This window comes from Heliangelus exortis, chromosome 9 (genome assembly GCF_036169615.1).
Source record: "Heliangelus exortis chromosome 9, bHelExo1.hap1, whole genome shotgun sequence".
Taxonomy (NCBI): Eukaryota; Metazoa; Chordata; class Aves; order Apodiformes; family Trochilidae; genus Heliangelus; species Heliangelus exortis.
The window spans coordinates 25542390-25563091 of record NC_092430.1 but is presented as its reverse complement, the minus strand read 5'-3'; the positions used below and the strand labels follow the sequence as shown (position 1 = coordinate 25563091).

General features: G+C 46.8%; 1 protein-coding gene across 5 annotated transcripts; it reads right to left on the bottom strand.

Moving 5' to 3' along the window:
* Nucleotides 1–252: 252 nt before the first annotated feature.
* Nucleotides 253–19620, bottom strand: GPR149 (G protein-coupled receptor 149). 5 transcript variants are annotated; one of them, XR_011727585.1, is made up of 6 exons: nucleotides 18091–19620; nucleotides 16881–17073; nucleotides 15865–16211; nucleotides 4031–4661; nucleotides 2190–3344; nucleotides 253–1480 (listed from the first exon to the last, which is right to left on the bottom strand). XR_011727585.1 is itself a non-coding variant. In XM_071752886.1 (4 exons), the coding sequence occupies exons 1-4, from the start codon at nucleotides 19048–19050 to the stop codon at nucleotides 4089–4091; spliced, it is 2073 nt and encodes a 690-aa protein (XP_071608987.1). In that variant the 5' UTR covers nucleotides 19051–19619; the 3' UTR covers nucleotides 1528–4088. The 5 variants fall into 5 exon arrangements, 1 of the variants encoding a protein (XP_071608987.1); XR_011727586.1 differs by having other exon boundaries at nucleotides 2190–2226; XR_011727584.1 differs by having other exon boundaries at nucleotides 253–798; nucleotides 1255–1480; nucleotides 2190–4661; nucleotides 18091–19619.
* Between the last annotated feature and the right edge of the window lie 1082 nt (nucleotides 19621–20702).

The following is a 20702-nucleotide window of genomic DNA, read 5'->3' as shown; positions in this document are numbered from 1 at the left end:
GGCCTACCTGTGCAGGGCGCACAGCTCACCCGGGCAGGGGGGACACCGGGCGGGCTGCCCGAGCCCCCCTGTCTCGCAAGGCGCTGCCCCGCACCGTCCGGCTGCTGCGGCGCCTCCTCCGGCCTGCGGGGAACAGAAAGGGCGCGGTTACTGCGGGCGGCTCTGCCCCTGCGGGACCCCGGGGAGCAGAGCTGGCAGGGTCCTGGCCTTCCCAGCTCCCTCCGCACACCCCGCACTCAGCCTGAACCCGCAGCTCCGCACACGGGACAGAGGATGCTGGGCCCCTCTCTCAGGGTTTTTCCAGTCGGATTCCTTGAAGTCAGATTCCCAGTGAGGAAACACGAAACTCGTGCGGCAAAGACTGCGAAGGAGACACAGTGAAAGGACCTCAGCCCAGCTGTTCCCCAGCAGTCCCACCTCAGGGCTGAACTGTCTGTGCCAGGGCTCTAAAATGAGTTTGTTGTGTAAAACCGTGTGTACAACACAGAATCACAGACTGGTTTGGGCTGGAAGGGACCTTAAAGCTCCCCCAGTGCCCCCCCTGCCATGGGCAGGGACCCCTCCCACAGCCCAGGGTGCTCCAAGCCCCCTCCAACCTGGGCTGAGACACTGCCAGGGATGGGGCAGCCACAGCTTCTCTGGGAAACCTGTCCAGCATCTCACCACTCTCAAATTAAAGAATTTCTTCCTAATATCCAACCTAAATCTCCCCTCTTCAAGTTTTAAACATTTCACCTTTTCCTCACTGATGCAGGAGGATACAGGTGGTGTCAATCTTGCAGGAGCTGTTGCTTGAGCCTAGAAAAGCAGAATTTATTCTGCTCTGAAACATCAAAATCTGAAAAATTCTTTAAGAGAGAAACGTTAACACTCAAACCCTCATCTTGGGAACCACTGCAATAACACATACTGGGAAGTGATATCATGTTCCAGTATAAATGCTATGACCCCTAATCTATGCAGGTAAAATAATATATAAGTAACATTTGTTATTTTTTATGAAATTACTATATTTAGAAATAGTATAAAGCTGTAAGACATATTTTCTGTCAGACTAGTGTAGAAAATCTACATTGCAGCACCAGGCTCTCTCTTTCATTCCTGGAAGCAAAATCCTTTGAGGCATTTGGGATTTGTGGGCCTGGCCCTGCTTATTACAGATTTACTTTTCTTGTAATTCTGTTAGTGTAAAGTTGCTCCCAGAGTACACAGGTGCTACTGAAAGGAAACTGACTCACTGGATATACTGCTTACCAAAGATTATCTCAAAAATCATTTCCCAGTTTCTTGCTTTCTGTCCTTTGCATTTTCCAACAATCCATGACCTAAGGGCGGGGAAAGCCCAGTTGCTGATTCAAGTCACGTTTTCCAAGGGATTATTTTCAGGGAGTTGCTGTGGTGTCTGAGCAGAGCTGAGGTCTCTTTCAAGTCACCTTCAAATGGTCACTGACAAACTCTGCCCTCACATGCCATCCTGTCACTGAAATACATCAAAAGGTCAAGCAGGGGAAAAACAGCATAGAAGATGAAAATAAAGTTCCTTAAAAACTATTATAGAAGAATTGTTTTAAACATTAAGTCCAAATACATTTTATAAAATGATAAATGAAGACAGTTTAACATGAATAAACACACCAGGAGCAAACTGCAGGTTTTCTGGTGCTTTGTGCAAGCAGCTGTTATCTACTCAATAATTACAACTTAGGTTTTCAGACACTTTAAATTGTTTAATTATGTGAATAATTTAGAGAAAAAAAATAAATAGACATTTGTACATTATAAAATTTACAGATTCATTAAAGAAAATGCATGTTTTGTTACACCAGCAGGATAACACACAACAATTAGGTCAAGCTCCAGGTCACAGCTATGCAGAATGCCTCCAAATTTTAACCCTTTGTAAATATATCCATCACAGATCAACACATGAGCATGTAATCCTGCTAACAGAGTGCAAAACACCTCCTGGGAAACAGAACACCTGCCCAAGGCTGTGATGGGCTGCATCCTCCATCACAACTGTGTCTGTTGCTATGAGGATCACAGAAAGTTGGGGGTTGGAGGGGACCTCAAAAAATCATTGAGTCCAACCCCCAGGATACCTCTTCAGAACACACAGGAAAGCTCCACACCCAGAGACAGCAGAATCCATCTCTCTGGATGGATACAGGTTTATTCAACAGACTTACCACTGATTGTTTCCTCTACTGAGGTTTCTTGTTAAATCTGCAAGATAACACAGTACCTTAGTTGGAAGGAAGGGCCTTGAGGCAATCTTGTAAGAAGTGTTGTTTGCACCTTGGAAAAAAAGCACAACTTTGCTGAGTGATCCAGCTCCCTCACAGCCACCTCCAGTCTTGGACCCTGATTTTCTTCAGTGCCACATCACTGCCAGAGCAGCAGAGCCCTGGTGATGGAGATGGCAGCCCTGACTGATGGGGCTCCTGCTTGGTTCCCTGCCTCCACGTGGAATGCTGAGTGGAAATGGACACAGTGTTTGGCCCCTTTGCTCTGTCTGTTCATGGAATCCTGAACAGGGTTGTGCTTATTTTCCCCTGCATGTTCCCCCTGAGAGGAAAACAGCACCTGAACGATTATGTCACCATGCATACAACTGGAAATTGAATCTATTCATTAAAACAACTGTATATTTCTTAATCAAGCTGCTGACAGTCCTGGGAATGTATTGACCTCTGTTTAACTGAAGTGAATGACAAAACCTCAGAAAAAAGAGCTCAGTTAGAATGCACCATCATTTCAAGCATATGTGGCATATTTAACATTAACTGCATTCACTGTTTCCACCTTGGCTTGTCTGAATTTGGCACAAAATAGACTATTTAGTGGATTAAGGCTGGTTTCAGGCTTAGTTCCAGGTTCCTTATAAACCATCAGGGAGATGGGCTCCTGAGGGTGCCACAGGGCAGGAACTTGGTTCAGGTAACCAGCCCCACTCTCTTGAGGTTGCTGTCTCTACGTTTGGCCACCTGGAGTAACTCCCTCCCCCTCTGCTAAGGAGTCACAAATCAGCTGTCACCCCAGCTCCTGGCTCAGACCTGGGGCTCCATCCAAAGAGGAGTCATAACAGGTTTAGTGACAGAACATACATGGCAGGAAATATCTTCAGTGGTTTTGCTGTGAGCCCCTGGGACTCCTGCAATTACCTGCAGGGTGCACCCACTCTCGTGGCTGTGCTGATAAAGCACTGGCTTCATGTGGGTCTTGAGAGGGAAGGTGATGTGGTAAAACTGCTCCTTGCTTAGGGACAACTCAGAATTCACCGAGAATTATTCCAATTACTTTTGACATCCCAGCCCTTCAAAGATTCCAAATGCTGCCTTTACCTGTAGTGAGCACAAATATTCTGTAAGCCTGGGAAACATCCTGGCTTGGTAAGAGAACCCAGAGGCAAAAAGGGGACTCTTCAGAGGAACTGGTATAATTTGTTACATTCAATCAAAAAAATGTCAAGTCATGAGAACATTCTTAGGCTTCACAATGCCATATTTGAAAACATGCATGCTCACATTTCAGCCACCCATATTCCAACATCTATATAATGGCCATTTACATAGGTGTGACATACATACAGAGCAGTAGAAAATGACACTCTTAACAGATCTGCTAATCCTTCACTTAGTCAACTAAATGAGCTGGTCTTAGGTTTGGGCTACAGATTTTCAGAGAAGTGTTTCAAGGCTGGCACATCAGTAAAAGCAGAACTGCAAGTCAGCCCAAACTGTTGTCACTTCCCACATGTGGAGCCACAGGCAGAACACCCAGTGCCTACAACCAACCAAAGCTGCTTTCCAAAACTCTGTTTAGGATTCCTTTTAGATACAAGTATTCCCCATATTAATAGGTATATAAATAACTTGAAATTCACTATGCAGAGCTCTAAAGGACTCAAAATCCTGGTTATCCCATCCACACATCATGAAAAGTTTCAATCTATTTAACAGTGTACCCAAATAAAATTAATTTTTGATCTTAGGAAAAAAACAGCTGACATTGTATTTGCTTGGGGTACCTGGAGCCCAGAGGAGCAATGTCTGTCAAGCCATCTGAAAGTCTGGAATCAGTGCCTTTTAACTGCTGTTGCCACCTTCCTCCTGTTTCCTGTATGCTTTATTCAACATCTGAATTTCTTCCTGATAGCCTCCTCTCTCCACGTGCTGCTTTTTACTGTTCTGCCGATGAGCTTCGACAGTGTCTGGAATGGTTATGTTGATATCACTGTCAGGGTTGCTTGATGGGATGAAGAGGGAGTAGGAGGCAGTTTCCCCTAAATCACAGGAGACAAACCTGTTTTCCTTCCGGGAATAACGTAAGGATGGTGACCTCACCTGTGTGGAGGACTGGCTGATGTTGCTGATGATTGACACCGTGTCCAGGGCTTCTTCATTGTCACAGATTTCCAGAACCTCCAAGTGGATTTTAACACTCGTGTCAGCAAACGTGTTGGGAGACTCCTCTGGGTTTGGCTCGTGACCCACACTTTTAGATCGATACACTTCAATTTTCTTTGAGGCAGGAGTTATTTTTTGCCCCTCAGTGCTTACCTCGTATGTAGATAAAGAGAGAGTTTTCCCTGTGGGTGCCTGAAGAGAGACAGTTCCTTGGAAAGCACACAGGGGGATAGCTAAGGCTTCACCTGATCTCTGAAAGGACAAAGAATGACCATTACCTGATGTGAATTTCTGAAGTTGAAATCCATTATAAATAAGCCAGCCAAGCACAGTTTAACTTACCTTACTCTTACTGACTTTTCCTTGCTTATTTAAAACAAATACCTTGTTTTAAAAAACTGGTATTTATGACTTCCAAGAGTAGAAAGAAGGGTTTTACAATTCTGCCCTTCAGTATAAAAAGTGAAGTCCCAAGTGGCTGTGCCTCAGCTAGGGCTTAGGGACACACACACTGTGTTAGGAGTCAGGCAGCACCAGGAGGCATCTCCCTGGCTTGTCCTCAGGCACCTCTGAAGTGTTTTCATTCTGCTTAAACCAGATCAAGATACTGCCCTCCTAAAGATTCTGCACAGTGACAGAAAGGGAAAAAATGACACCAGAGGACTGTTCCAAACCAGGACCCTACCCTGACAACATCTGCTTCCCTTGGCATCCTGTCTTCATTATTCTTAAATAAATTAGGTGCCTGAAGTTAGATGGCTGAGCTTCCCCAAACCACTTGCAGGTATTATTCATGGAACATTTAGTGCAGTGTTGCTGATTTTCTATGGTGGAAATAATGCTTATTTAACAGTATCAGTTGGAAATCCATTCTAAGGATTTACAGCACTGATACCTTAGTGTCCAGAGGGCTCATCCAGAACCTTGATGCCAGAGGTCATACTCAAACCAGGAATTCTTAGCAGCTGCAATGAAAACAGTCTTGGAGAGGCTGTTCATAAGTAAAGGCATTACACAAAGACATCCCTGCAAGTGTCTGCATGGAGAACAGAGGACATGGCTTGCTCCTCTGTGCACTGTGGTACTGGCTGGTTGTTGCTGATCCTGACTCTTTTTCTCATGCCATGAAGACTCTCATTGTTAAGTGAGAGGTTGTGCACCTGGGGACTCACGTTGGACAGAACAAAAGTGATGGCAGTAGCAGACACACAGCACAGAAACATCAGACTCAGGTTCTGGAGAAGCTCACTGAGGGCTCATCTGTTGCTCCACCCTCATCAGCTTTGCTGCAGTTGGGCTTTGACTTCTTACTGAGAAAGGCAGGGAAGAGCATCTGGAAACTTGCTCTTATCCACTTAAAATACTATTAAGATGAGCCATAGCTTCACTAAAAGCAGAGTCCTTGGCAGGCAGTGAGGTGCTGACTTTGGGACAGGACTGGTTTAGAGAGAAGTGCACAAGAGGGAAGACTCCTGGGGGCAAATCAACAGCCCAAATCCCAGAAAATTCACTGAAAAACAGTTAGTCCAAAAGAGGGAAGAATGTATTTCTGATTTTATGTGTAGCCACGTAAAACCGATTATTACTGGAATTACTTTCAGACTAAATTACCATTAATGAGAACAGAATGTGACCCTTCTCTTGTAATTGGTGCCATTATTAAATATCCATTTTTGCTTCTTACAACACATCCACGGCAGTAAATAGGAATCTAATGGCAAAGCAGACACCTCTGGTACATCCTGTTTTGTCTTCCAGTCCCACTGTTACCTACACTTCAGCCTTCTCATTTTAGGCCTTGCAATGCAATTTAATTCTGAAGCAGTAGGAACAGTAACACTTAGCAGTGGCCTTCAGCTCCTCCACCCAGGTTCCTGTATCTCATCTCTGCATTGAACATGAGCATCCACAGCTGTGGAAGGGTTATGATTCATTTCTGCTTCAGTGGAAACAGAAAGCCATCCACTGTGCTGCTGCTGAACATCTGCCAGCTCCCTTTCCAAGGCCTGGGCCCAAAAGACTTTCTGAAGGGCAACTGCTCCACTGGCCTCTTTCCACACACTTTGTATTCCTGTATTTAAAAGAAATCTTAGCTGCTACGAGAAATACAGAGATGAGCTCCTCCCTCACAATGTCTGCTCTGTGCTCTCCCTCCAGCACTGTGTTTGCTTTATTGGAATGAGTTACCCCAGGCTCTGCAGTGCTATCACAAAGACACTCCAGAGCTGAAGTGCATTTGGCATCCATGGTAACTCCAGAGGAGGAGGAAGCCTTCTGTCAGTAATTCTGATCCTGGGATGACTTGTCTCTCTGCCACCTTACTCTCAGCCAGGAGAGGTGAAGGATCACCTCTTATCTGCTCAAACAGAGCAGGTTTTACATTAATTCTCTTCAGGTTCTTATTTCCACTTACAGGTACTTCTTCTCTGTGTGCACACATCCAAACAATTACTTATTTATTCCTTGTACACACACATGTATGTATATAAAATATTTACCTTTTAGCAATCTATTTCTTAATTTCTGGTAGGACTCAAGGAAGGATTTCAGTTTGGAAATGCTCAAATGTTTCAGTCATGGCCTTTCCCAACCAAACCATTCTGTAAACCCACCTGGCTATCTTTATGGTTGAACTGAATCCCCCAAAAATCTGCCAGCTCTCATAAAAGCTGCAGTCCAGCACTGAGTCTGAGCAGTCCCCTCTGCAGCTGCCTCACAGAACACAAGCTGGTGATGCTCAGAGCTGGTTAAGACACACGGGCACACATTCCAGCACTGGGGAATGCTGTGATGTTTGCCAGCAGGAGCTGGCCCTTCCCATCCCCAGCTCTGCTTTTTGGGGAGTGTGTTCCTTTCCATCAGGCCCCAGCCCAGGGCACAGCCCCCATGCAGCTCCTGGCTGGGAGATTCTGGGACAAGGATCTCACTGGAGGACTACAGGGACCAGCACATGCATTTTTAACTAGCAAAGATGAAAAATTACAATCAAATAAATCACAAATGTTCTTGTTCCTTAAGGAGTGCTGATGCATTCTGAACAGAGAAATCTCTGCATAATTGATAAAGCAAATCCTTCCATTATTAAATTAAATCAAATCATCCAACTTTCAGATTCCAGAAAGCAGGGAGACAGAAAGCAGTTGTTGCTATGAGGAAAACCTTGCTGCTGATGACTGCAGTTTAGGATGGGGCTCCCCTGCCCTGTTCCAGCTGCCTGAGCAGGGTTCAAGCTGGATTCACCGTGGCAAAGCTCTTGTCACACAGGGGAGGCCATGAGCCAGCTCCCAGCAGCTGGGCAGGAAGGTTTCCACCTGGAGATGCAGTGAGGAAGGGCCCAGCAGTTTTCAAATGATCCCACTAAAGCCATCTGTGGAACCCAGACACTCTGTGTCTGCCCTGTGCAGAAAATCAGGTTTTCATCCCTATGGCTTTTTGGAGAGAAGGAGAAGGAAAGGGGAAGGCCAGCTTCTCAGAGATCTGTTAGTGTATTTCTCCTTGCAAACTGGCAGAAACCAAATAAAAATACCCTTTTCTATCCAGTTTGCCATGAAATAGTTATGCTTCTGTGAAATATTAATAAAGGGGTTTTCAGCTGCAAGTACACGTGAAGAAAATTTTAATTGACTCACTTGCCAAAGCAGAGCTTGGTTCTGCATGCTGCTGAGAGCCTCCCAGGGGTGCAGAGTGTTCCCTCTGCTTCCTCCTGGTGTCTGCAGCAGCTGCTCAGCTCTCTGCAGAGCTGGGCACTCAGAGAAAGTCAGGATGGTAGGGCTGCTGTCAGCTTCCTCTACTGGTTCTGATGTAAATACATGGGATGTTCAAAATCATTTAAAACTCTACAAGTGATCAAGAATTCATTCTGCTGGAGCAAGCCTAGAGCATTCTTTAAGGCAAACATTAATATTTCAAGTCCTGAACATTTCTACACAGTTTTTGCATTTTATATTAAGTGTAAGTGTGTCTGGAAAGGTAGGAGAGCTCTGATGTGAGGTCCCAGAGCACAGAGTGACTCTCCCAAGCCTGTGGAGCAGCCCAGTGGCAGAGCCAAGAACTGAAGGCAGGGTTTGCTGGGTCCTGGTCCAGCTCCTCTCCCACTGGGCCATGCTGCCTTCCCCAGCAGAAATACCAGCAATCCAAACACAGCTCTACTGGGTCTGCATTCCTAATTCTCTCGGTGGAATATAGCTCTAGTTTAAAAGCCCTATTTTTAGAATGTTTCCAGTCAGGATCCCAACGTTTCTTTCCAGAGACAATGTGTTGTCTGTTTATTTTAAAACAGAGGCTTCGTCTTCCACTTCCCTAAAAATAAAAATTAGCTGCAGTGAAATTAATTACTGCAATGATGTGCCCTTTGAGAGGCTGACTGCAGTAAATTTAGAGCTAATAGGGAATGACAAGAATAGACAAGCTCACGACAGATGACCTGAAAACCACTGGCCTGCCTGATGTGGACAGACTTTTATTTGGAGCAAAGCACTAACAGGAAGTGCCACAGAGGCAACAGGGTAAGAATACTTGTGTGCACATGCCAGAACTTTTGTACTCAGTTTGCTGGGGCTCAACAGAAAGCCCTGGAATATTCCACACATGATGCAGATGGCACTTGCTGTTCCCCCCTGCAGCCTGGGAGCAGCCTGGGTGCACTGTGCCTACCTGGGCAAATCCATTCTGGTTCATGTATTTCTCTCTTGGGTCTGCATCTGCCAAAGCTTTCCAGCCACAAACATTTGGAAATGACTTCCCAGGGTGTTGCCTGGAGAGGGCTGACTGCACTGGTAGCTGTCTGGAGAAGGGTAGCAGTGCAGAAGAGAGAAGAGGTCTGTTGGGCAGCATGTGATGGGTACAGAAGTCAAAGCTTGGGATGTCTGGTCCAGCACTCTCCATCACTTTGCTACCAAGAGGTGGTCACTCTGCTCAGGAGATGATCTGCTGGTATTTCTTGTCTTTTTTGTAGCAGTTGAGAACTGGGCCTTAAACTTCCCCAAGTTTGGTGGAAAGGGCCCTTGATTTGGTAACTGCCAGTCCCAGAAAAACGTGAGCTGATTTGCAAACAGCAGACTGACAGGCTCTCTGCTGGCCTGAAGGTACTGAGAAGCTAAACTAAAATGGTGGGTTTGCTTACTAGGAGAATATAATGAATAAAAATATGTTGAAGAATAGCAGAAGCCTTCAAAAATAGAGAACATACCAGCCTAAAATGTAATGGCTTTATGGAAGGTGTCTAAATTACACTGCTCTCATAACTCCTGTTCCATTAAGTGGCATTAGGGCCAATGTACAAGGATCCCTTGGTCAGTGTGATATTGATTTTGCTTGTAGCATTGTCTGTTCTCTCAGAAATGGAACATTGGTACCAATCAGTGGCAGCTCTTTGCAAGATTGATTCCTCTAAGAGTCTCTGACATAAGAGTGTCACTGGTCAGCTCCACAAAGCTTACTTATCCTCATTTCTTCTCCACAGCTCAGTTTCTTATTTCTTTTCTCCAGTCTCACACGTGCATGTATGGTCTTACAGCTGATAAAAACCTGTGTAAGCAATGGGTCTGCAGCAGGCAGAATAAACAGCAGCTGCAGGACACTAGTTGCCCCCCCCTGGGGTGCCAGCATGAGGGAAGCACTAGAGGAGCTTTCCTGTATTCAGCTTTGCCTTCCTGGGCAAGTGTTTCTGCTCTCACTATTTCTCTGGTCCCTGCAATTCAGCAGAGTGCCAGCTGCAGTTTCATTGCAAGCAGAGAGTCAGCAAGCATCACAGGGACCACACTCCTGTGTCCCACTTGGAGCAAAGTTAGAAGATGGTGTTGAAATGCTCCACTGATTTCCCACCCCAGGAGAAGATCACAGCAGATCAGCACAGCTACAGAGGGAAGTGAATAGAATTCCAAGTCCACTTGTAACTCAGCTCCTATGCTGTGCATGGTGTTTACTGGAATCTTTACAACTTTCCTGGAACAAGAAAGATCCTGTAAGAAAACTTCAGACTGCACAGGTACAGATAGGGCCAACTGCTCCTAAGTGAAATAATTTACACAGCCTCCCTCTCTCTCTTTGCAGGGCACACAAATTAGTTCTATAAAGAGAGTGTCTTGAAAGACTTTGCTTGAGGCAACCCAGAGATGAGGTATCAAGTCAAAGAAAAAATAATCAGAAAGCCTATAACACATTGCAAGCCTGGGAGACTTCTACTGCCTGAAGGCACTTCAGCATGGGCAAAAAATACATGACATATTTACACTCAGTCTCTTTAGGAAAGGGAAACACAGTGGTATTTTATGAGATGTTAAAATGAGATGTCTTTCAAAAATGCAGCTGAGCAAGAGTTAGAAATTCCAAGTGCCATTTTTTCTCCTCCTCTCAATTATTAGCTAGTCTTATTGGTATGAAATAAATCCCACCACCTCATTCTCCTTTCATACCACTTTTATTCCAGAGAAATCATTTTGATGGAGCACCTCTTTACTCACAGAACAGATGAATAGAAGACAACCTGCTACAGCATCATTACTATAACTCCAAGGTAGCACAGAGTTCCAACAGAAAATCAAAGGCATCACATACTGTCTGGCACCCTACTCTTCAAATAGCTAAATCAAAGTAATTGGTACCTTTCTCACTGCTTATTTAAGGTCTGAAAAGAACAGAATAAAAAATAGTGCTTTCACAATACAAATTAAAGTGGGCAGCCTTCTGCAACTACCGCTTGTTGCTCAGAGGGTAAAAGAAAAGTAAGGCAGGGAGAGACTTCTTATCCCTGAACTGCTCAGGCAGGTGAGCAGTGCAGCCCTCCTCTCAGCAGACAACACTCCAGAATCTTCAGCCCTGCTAAGAGTTACCTTCCCCTGAAGTTCTGGAGGGGCTGCTGGCCTCAGGCACACAAACCAGCAGCAGTTTTTCCAACAAGAGCTTTATGCAGCCTGCAAGAAAGCCCAGGAAACACAGTGGGACATCACTGGGCTGGCAGGTGGCATGTTCAGACTTGGGGTGCTTTGCAGTGTGCTTGGATTTTTTTCCCCATGTTGCCCTGCTAAAGGTAACCCACCTACATCTGCCTCTGACCTTCCAACTTCCAAAGCCAACCCCAGGGGATCACCTGAGGGAAGGGCTTTGCTCACAGGGAGAGCTGTACCTCTGAACACTGCTCCAGCCTCCTGCTGCTGTGCAACTCCCACCCTGGCCCTGTGTGTGAGGAGCTGCAGGTGTGGGGGGTTGATTCTGAAACCCTGATGCCTTCACCTCCCTGTGGGAATCACATACCCTTGAACTCAGCAAAGACAAAGTGGTATTTGCAAGGATCCAGCTGCTGGCCAGTTGTCATTCAGCTGCAACAAATTCTCTTTTTTCAAGGTGGGTGTCCAGGTTTCAGCCAAGCACAGAGGTTTCACATTTGAATTCTTCCTCAGAGTGCAGCTGAGTGGTTTGGTCACACCAGGCACCAGTTCCAACAAAACCTGACCTAACCCTGCCAGAACAGCAGCCCCAGTTCTTTGTTCATTTTCCAGCAGTGATGCACAGCCTGTCACTGGGTCCTCACCCTCACCTGGCAGTGCAAACCATCTTCTAAAGAGATGGAAATCATCACCTCAAGTGCAGGAGGGTTTCAGCAAAGCCTCTGCCTCAGGGGGTTGTTTCACTGCTAAGCCATATGCACACTGGGCCAAACCAGCCCAGAACACTGTCAGTTTGGAGGCAGCAGAACAGAAATGTACCATTTGTTTGTAACTGAGAGAGCAGCATGTGTGAGCATCAGCACAATGAGTGTAACCACCTAACACCTCTGAACACCCCTGCTACAGAAGCAGGCCAGGGACAAAATGTACAAGCTGGACTGAAACACAAGGGTGCACATTCCCAGAGCACAGGGCATGACTCCCATCAGTGTTAATGGGAATAAACACAGCCCTGTCCCTGCTCCAGGACACAGCCCACGAGGGTGGGTTTGCCTGTAGACACCACCACACAGCACACAGCACTGCAGAGTATTCCCACCTCTACTTCTGGCTTTGCAGCCAGACAGGATTTATGGAAAGCTTTATGTTTGCACTCATTTTCCCTGAAAATGGGCTGAAAGAGAGGCAAAGCCACAGCTTTTATATGAAAGGGGGCAAGGAAATTTCATGGGAAGTGCTAAAGAAAGAAAGAAAAAGTGGATGTGACATGGCAAGAAGGAGGCTGGGGGAGAGGTGACATTTTTCACCTCTCCACATGCTGACACACAGGCAGGTCCATCCAAGCCCTTAGAATATGTAAACCAGAATTAAAGAGACCTATGTCCTCATTAATGTGCTTTACATCTGTTACGCTGTGGTGCTCCTTCCACTTGCTTCTCAGTCACAGGGAGCCACATTGTGATGTCCCCTTCAGCTGTCCTCAAGTTTTGTCCCCCTGAACCAAAGGTACTGCCACTTGCAGTACTTCTCCAGTGGAGGAAAGTATCAGGCACTGGCTGGGAAAATAAAACTGGAAGAAAGGCAAAACACAAGCCAAGGAAACTGCTGGGTTTCTTTAGGACTGTGATCATAGTTCAGATAAAAGCATTTATGAAAGAAGTTCCAAGGAAGGATTTACTGCAGTAGCCTAGAAAAAGAGCTGTACCTTCCCTTTCCTACCCAGTTCTTCCTCTTGTACGTGTCCTCTCTTCTGCAGCACAGACAGGCTCTGCCAGCCCCCACCCCATCCCAGTGCCTGCTGCCCTTCAGCTCCAGCATGGAGGTCCTGGCAGGGAAAGTCCCAAAGTCTGCCTGAGGACAGACATTTCCTCCTACTCCTCCCAATGGACTGAGAGGCCCTAGGACAAAAAAGTAACAAGCAAACTCTGCATCTCTATTGGCTTTTTGTGGTGCTGCTGTTGGGCTCCTTCCAACCAGTGAAGACTGAAGTGTTTCTAACCAGGCTCTGCTGTCACTCAGAGCCATCCCAAGCATCACTTTCCCTGGATATTGCAGCTGTGCTGTGCCTGAGGTGGCAGCCAGCAGCAGCTCAGAGCACCTCTGGGATGTCTTGTATCCTTCCCAACCTGAGCTGTGGGAAGCTCAGCTGACCTTATCTGGAAGATAAGCAGCAGGACAAAGCTAAAGTTCACTCTCCCTCTGTACTCTCCAGAGGATTCAGTGCTGGCAGAGCAAGCAGATTCCCAACTACCCTTAAGCCCAGGGCTCCCTCCCCTGCAAAAACCTGCAGAGAACTTTAAAGTACTGCCAGTGCAGGCAGAGCTTCCATCAGATGTACTGCAAAATAATCAGAAGTTTTGTTGGTGGAGTAGAAGGAAAAAACTCAGTGTGCACCTATGGATGTTTCTGGAAATAAAAACTGGAACACTTCATACCCTGCTCTTGCAGTAACTTTGTTCTGAGGTCTGTCAAAAGCTTGAAGAGCAGCTGCTGCACACTCACCAGTACTGGCCAATAGCACAAGAGACTGGGAGAGGGGCTGAACTAAATCAACAAATGCTAAAAAAAAATAGTAAGTAATAGTATAGAGTAAATTAGACACTTCTCAAAAAAGAAAGCTAAAAAATCCAGATGATTGATCTCTCTTGAATTGTACTGTCTTAATTTGTTCTACTAACTGAAGAGGAAGCTGGAAGTACTCTAGCAAGAACAACTGTATTTAGTTTTCTGATCAAGCACTTATGCTCTGACAGTACTGAAAGTGAGGAACTTTTACCTTGCTATGCTAATTACCCATTTCTTTGTCAGGCTTGGTACTTTCTCCCCAAGTGAGCAGCTTGATTGACAGATTAGGCAGAAGTACACAGCCAACAAATTTTAGTGAAAGATTCCTTTTTAACAAAGGTGACAAACAGAGAGTGAAGAGGAGAAAGTTACTTAGGGACTTCTAGACAGGATAAACAAAAGAGATGGCTTTCAACTTATTTATTGTTTGAACCAAATTGATCTTTCATCCAACATACATCTGAGAAATGCACTGAAGTTATTTTTACAGTGCTTGCTGGAGTTTGATATTCTGCCCTTTTTCAGCAGCAAAGCAAATGTCAGTGCTGTGAAGCTCTGGAAACTCCTGCTGAATGTCAGAAACACTGAGATCTGTAACTCAAAAGCCTTGAACTTTTAGACCATAGGAGCCTTAATGCCTGGCAACTGCATGCTGGGTCATAACTTGGAAAATGTCAGGAGAGGATGAATTGGGATTCCCTGTAATGCAAGTAGTGAAGAAGTGTGTCCAAAAGTGCCACCCAAAGCCCAGGGCAAATAAAGCCAAACACACAGAGCTGCTGCCAGCTGCTTCACAAGGAGATGCTCCTACCTGCTGGACAGGTCTAACACCTGACATGGCAGCCAGGGCAGATGGGAAAAGGAACTCAGCTTTTTTTTTAAACACCATTTGGAAAGTACTGCAAGGACAGGCCCAGTTAATAACCAGCCTAGTGATATACTGAGTCTATTAGCCAAAGCATACATGGCACATGAGGGGTTAGCAAGGACTAGTGCATGAAAACCTAGTTGAGTCACCCTTTACTTGTGCCCAGAAACACAGCAGTCCATCACTGCACACTGCAACAGACTGGACATTTGCTTTCTCAGTCAAAACTGAAATATCATATTCCTACTTTGACTCAAAGGAAAAGGCTGAGGTTACAGAAACCTCTATCTCTTTCATTGTATTAAGACTCCACCTCCAATTTTCTCTCAGTGATCCAGAAAACTGGTAAAGTTCTCAGAATTTCTTCTTCTCAATAACTGTCCAAAATTAAGCAAAGGGAGAACATAATATTTGGATTTTTTTTTTGTTTGTTTGAATCTAGCAGTAACCTTTGTGATCAAATTGAACACTGTATTTCTCTGTGGACTTACCACTCATGTTTGGTTTTGCAGATCCCTTTTTCCCCCCTACCCAAAACGTAAGCATGACAAAAAAAGTCATCAGATACTTGGAAATACTCTTGCAAATGTAATATTTTGGAGGCTTCTGGGGAGAAAATTCCTGTTTGTTAAGATGAATTAACATAATTCATACTGAATTCTTACCATATACAGATCATGCAAGTGCACACAAAGTATTAATTAAAACCCACCCCATGAGTAAGAAGACAAGTGAGAAATTATTGCAGGATCAGAAACTGCAGATAGATGTTTGGTTACTAAAATATACAGTGCTCAGTGTGATTTGGGGGATTTCTGAGGGTGCTGAGCCCCTGGCCCAGGTTTCCCAGAGAAGCTGTGGCTGCCCCATCCCTGGCAGTGTCTCAGCCCAGGCTGGATGAGGCTTGGAGCAGCCTGGGCTGTGGGAGGGGTCCCTGTCCATGGCAGGGGTGGCACTGGATGAGCTTTAAGGTCCCTTCCAAGCCAAACCAGTCTGTGATTCTATGATTTTTATAAAACTACACAACCACGAGGCCTAACAGTAAGAGGATCAGTTGCGGGGTGGGTTGTTTTTTTTTTTCTTTTTTAAAGTTCATTCATTTTATCAGAAAGACCAAGAGGGAGAACCGATGCTTTACCTGCCGGGGGGTCCTCTCCGACTTACTCCTGCACCACTCCCAGTCCGTGAGCTGGGGCTGGGGACTCTCCTCATGGGACATCCTCCTCTCGGGCCCCTCCCCGCCCGCGGGGCTGCCCCGGCCGCTGTCCGCAGCCGCGCAGGGGCTGAAGGCGAAGGGCACCGCACGGGGGGCATCATCGCCCCCTGCCCCGGCTCCTCGGGAGTGCTGGCAGTCGGAGCTGAGCAGGATGTGAGAGGACGTGGGGTTAGAGCCAGCACGGAGAGAGGGGTGGTTTCCGCGGGATATTTTGTAGATGCCGTAGCCTTGCTGGAAGGAGAGGTTGAACTCGAAGCCCCGGCGCCTGCCTGGGCAGAAAGGGAAGAAAAGTGTTAAAAAGAACCAGCACCAGGGAAACAATGAGATTCACACACACACGGGTGGAAATGGTGTTCTAAAATATGGGATAAATTATTCAGCTGCTGCTGGCAACTGGCAATTTTCTATCCATGGAAAGAGTGAACTGTGGAGAAGAGGGAGCTCTCAGGTAGTTTGTTATTAGACTGACTTATTAGTGAACTCAGAAATTACACATTCCAAAGTTAATGGATTCCCAGAATCTGGGGGATTATCTGCTGTTTCAAAAACACACGAGGTTTTACAGGATACAGACATTACACAGGCTTCTAACCACAAATACTACAATGTCATTCATGTTCACAGAAGCCTGAACGTGTTCCTCACCAGAGGGAAGTTCAAGGAGTGACAAGTATTTAGTCTTGTGTTTCCCTGACTGAATGTCAATACCACAGAATCAAGTTCTTTCCAAAAGACCAGAAGTTGTGCAACTGTAGGAGACAGACTGTGGCAGTCAGCCTGTGCAAGGACTCCTCCAGCTCTTTCACACTGAGGCCCAGGTGCTCTGAAGAGCAGCTGCATAGTTCAGGTAAGGGAATTCCAGGATTCCAAAGCACTCTCACTGACACTAAATTCCTCCCCTGTTTAATACCAGATATACTCCACCCTCCCATACTTACTTTTGAGTTCTTCTGAGGACACTGCATATGAATTCCTCCTGCAATTGATGATGCAGCCACAGGGTAGGTGGATCCAGTGTTCTGACAGGACAAATACTGGGGTGACTGTGGCAGCCAGCAAGGTCAGTAGGAAGCTGAGTATCTCAAATGAAGGGTTTTGGAAACCAGTGATGTGCTGGACAACCATTTGGATCTGAAAGGCAGAGCAGTTTGAAATTCAAATTGCTTCAGGCACTTGAGATACTTCCAGGAATAAAGAGAACATCTCACCATGAATATGACACAAGTGAAAGACACAGGTTGTCATTAATGTTTGTTGAGCCTTACAATTTTGCTCCTAACACAGAGTGGAGATGACACCCTGCCAAGAGCCTTTCCTCCTCATTCAGCATTTCTCAGAAAAAACCCTGCTTGAGCTAAATACGGGTGCCTGAGCACTAATAAAATAAGCAACTTGTGAACCAAGCAACTTAGAAAAGTCTGCTGGCCCTGCTGGCTCAGGCTCTCCTACATGGCCTGAGCAGCCCCAAATCCTGATGAGGAATGGGAGAGAAAACTTCACACAGCACCTGGGGCTGTGCTGCAGATGCTCTGTGACACTCTCTTTCACATGGGAGAGACCAGAAGGAGGTTATGGACCTCCTGGTGACAGGGATAACCCTGCCCCAGAGCTGGGACCCATGCTCTCAGCAGTCTCCTTTCTCATTACATGGGAATTTTTCTGTTCCCAAACACACTACTGTGAGCCCTTGGACAGCCCTTCCCTTTCCCCTCTCCCCCCCACCAGTGCTATAGATGACAAAGATGCAAACAAACCTCACATTTCTAACAAACCCCTGGGTTTTAACCACTGTGGCAGAGGACGTGACTCAGAGCTGTGAGGGGCAGCAGAGTGAGCTGAGCACAACCCAGAGCTGAACAAAGGCTTGTGGGACAGCTGGCAACACAAACACTTGTTCATCCCTGGATTCAGGTGATACAAATGATGAGAGGGTAACAGACTGATGAATCAGGCTCTGCCAGGCCTGCTGGAAAGCCAGTTAAATCCACTTAGTGACACAGACCTGCTTAAAAAGAACTGCTGGCACAACCTATGCTATAAGGAACAGTTGGCAGGGCTACCGTTCCTCTGCCTCAACTCGTGGCACAGCACCTCACATCCCATTTCCATGTAAGCAAACAGCAGCAGCAAAGCAATCTGCTCATTTACCATCATTGGGAGCCAGAGCACCACTTTTGTCAGCGCCAGGATCAGTGAGAAGCGTTTCTGGGCAAAGCCCACCAGGAAGCTCCTGCTCTGGGTGCTGTTGGTGCCACGGGCTGTCCCCTCAGCCACACCTTTCCTAAGAACTGCCTCCGGGCTTGGCCACGTGTTTTGGAAATGCTTCAGGGTTTTATCCACAGGGTCCACTGGTGAGAGCCCGGGGGTAGTGGCACCACAGCCTGCAGGTGTCCCAGGGGTGATGCAGCCTCGAGAGATTTCCTGGTAATCCACGTGTAAAAGCTGTTGCTCGTCTGAGCACAAGAGCTGGTAAGTCAGAGGAACAGACAGCACTGTGAGGAGGCAAAAGCACAGCGAGTAGACAATAAACAAAAACAAGATGTAGGAGCTGGCACAGTCAGTGAAGCAGCCCCAGGAGGTGGGGATGTAACTGCCCCAACCACAGAGAGGCAAAATGCAGATGAGCAAACTGAATATCCAGATGGTAAGAATGGCCCATACCATGCTCACTTCCCTCCTGGAAGTGCTGCAGCTCATCCTCTGAGTTTTGTTGATGGCGTAGAAGTTGTAAGAAACTATAAGAGACCCTTTCAGGTTGCTAGAAATGCCCTGGAATAAATATATGAGTGCTGAGGTGGTGCAGAGAGGCTGAGGGAGGACGTCACTCGACCACTGGGTGAGCATGAAAATAATCGCTGGCACGATGCTGGTTAAATCATCTATTGACAAGGAGGTGACAATCACTGAAACTGTGGTTTTGGTTTGCATTTTCATCAGGGAAACTAGTGAATAAACGCTGCCCAGAAGTGCTGTGAATGCAATGATAAAAGTCAAGCAGAAGAGAAAGACATTCAAAGTTCTCTGCTGGCTGGGCTGATCCATAACACCATGGTTCTCAGAGAAGAAGCTTGTCCCATTGAGTGACAAATCACTGGGTGTTACCGACATTGTCCTTGGCTAGTTTTGTTTTTTCTTTTTTTTTTTGCTTTGCTTTCTCCCTGACTCTGCAAGTTTTCACTAGCTGGAACCAGAACTGTTACCTCCGCATCACAAGTTTCTTTGTTTTCCCAAACACTCTTTTGCAGCATCTGAGGAAGAAGTATTCGGGTGGAAGCACCCCTGATAACCAGAACAATTCATGCTCTCCAAAAAAATCAGGCAACAACGAAGTACCAAAGGTGCTGACAAAACCACGATTCTTCACAGTCCTCTCGGTGCTGGAAGATGGTTAATTCAGGCTCTCCAGGTAACAACATGCCCTTCACTTTTGACAAATATCAGGCAATGTGCCTTACTCACGAGTTCGGCTGAAACGAAGGCAGAACATCAGCTATGTTCAAGCTCTAGTAGCTCAGGGAGAAACATAGTAGGAAAGAGAGGCTGTTGGATTCAGCCTGCGCTGAGCTGAGCTGCAGGAGGGAGGAGTCAGCTGGAAGCAGGATAGCAGAGCCGAGGGGAGTGAGCATCTTCTCAGATAAAGCTGGCTCTGGAGCCCGAACCAGAGCCCTGGCTAAGCCCCACCTCCGGTGCTGACACTGGAGCCCAATGCAGAGCCTCAGCTCTGATGTCACCGCCAGTGTCATTCCCGGAAAGCCCACGGCAGCTCGGGGCTGGGCAGGACCAGTCCGACCGCTGCTTTTATTCTTTCGCACTTCTCTGCTCCCCGCCGAGCAACGGGAAAAGCCGCAGGAAGGACCTTGGATAAAGACGGAAGAGGAGGCTGTGGCTGCTCCCCTGGCAGTGTCCCCGGGTGTGCAGGGGGCCGGGGACACGCAGCCACCCGGTGACAGCCTCCTGGGGGCCACCTGTCCCTAAGGAACCTGGGCTCAGCTCGGGGTTCATACAACTTGAATTCCCCCCGGGACTCGGAGCTGAGCCGCAGCAAACGCTGCCTCCCGGCTCCAGCTGAACAGGGGCAGAGTCACAGCCAAGCCCAGCCTGGCCCCCCTCAGTGCTTCTCTGCAGAAAGTGCAATGCTGCTGGGATTGACAAGCTGAAAAAAACGTCCAGCACCCGGACAGCTTCAGGGCAGCCTTCTTGGAGAACTCTGCCTCCCGTTGGCATCACCTTGAGTTCAAATAAGCCCTGGGGATGCAGGGTGAATACTGCAGAGCTCACAAGGAGCAAACACTTCAAGTGTTGGTCAAAGGTTGGACTGGATGATCTTGAAGGTCTCCTACAACCAAAGACATTCTGTGATCCTGTGAATACCTTCTTGTTCAGGGTAATGCTGTGAGGCTGCTGCCACTACCTGCCAGCCTGGCTAAGGTTCCAAACCCACCCCATCAGAAACCTGTGTGAGCACTGCAGGCAGTGTGCAGGTACACCCCAGAGACCTGTCCTAAAGCCACACACTGCTCCTACACCGAGCAGAGCCTTTGCCTCTCCATCCCCTGTCCACATGGCAGCTGCCTCTCTTCTGAGGAGTCTGCATTATTTATCAGGACCAAGTTTCAGCCCTCATGTCAGGTACTTGCAAAAGAGAGGAGCATCCATCCTGCCTTCCACACGAGGCACACTCCTGCCTCTGGACCATCCATCAGGCTTTTAACTGTGCAGGATCTGACATGGCTGCTGTGATTTATCTGTCCTGCTGGACT

What these genes read in the sequence shown, in the direction of transcription:
- GPR149 (XM_071752886.1), bottom strand. Translation starts at nt 19,050, where the DNA reads ATGTCGGTAACACCCAGTGATTTGTCACTCAATGGGACAAGCTTCTTC. An exon ending in TGCTCTGGCTCCCAATGATG is followed by an intron (nt 17,074 to 18,090) that starts GTAAATGAGCAG and finishes TCTGCCTTTCAG; the next exon opens with ATCCAAATGGTTGTCCAGCA. An exon ending in GTCCTCAGAAGAACTCAAAA is followed by an intron (nt 16,212 to 16,880) that starts GTAAGTATGGGA and finishes CTTTCTGCCCAG; the next exon opens with GCAGGCGCCGGGGCTTCGAG.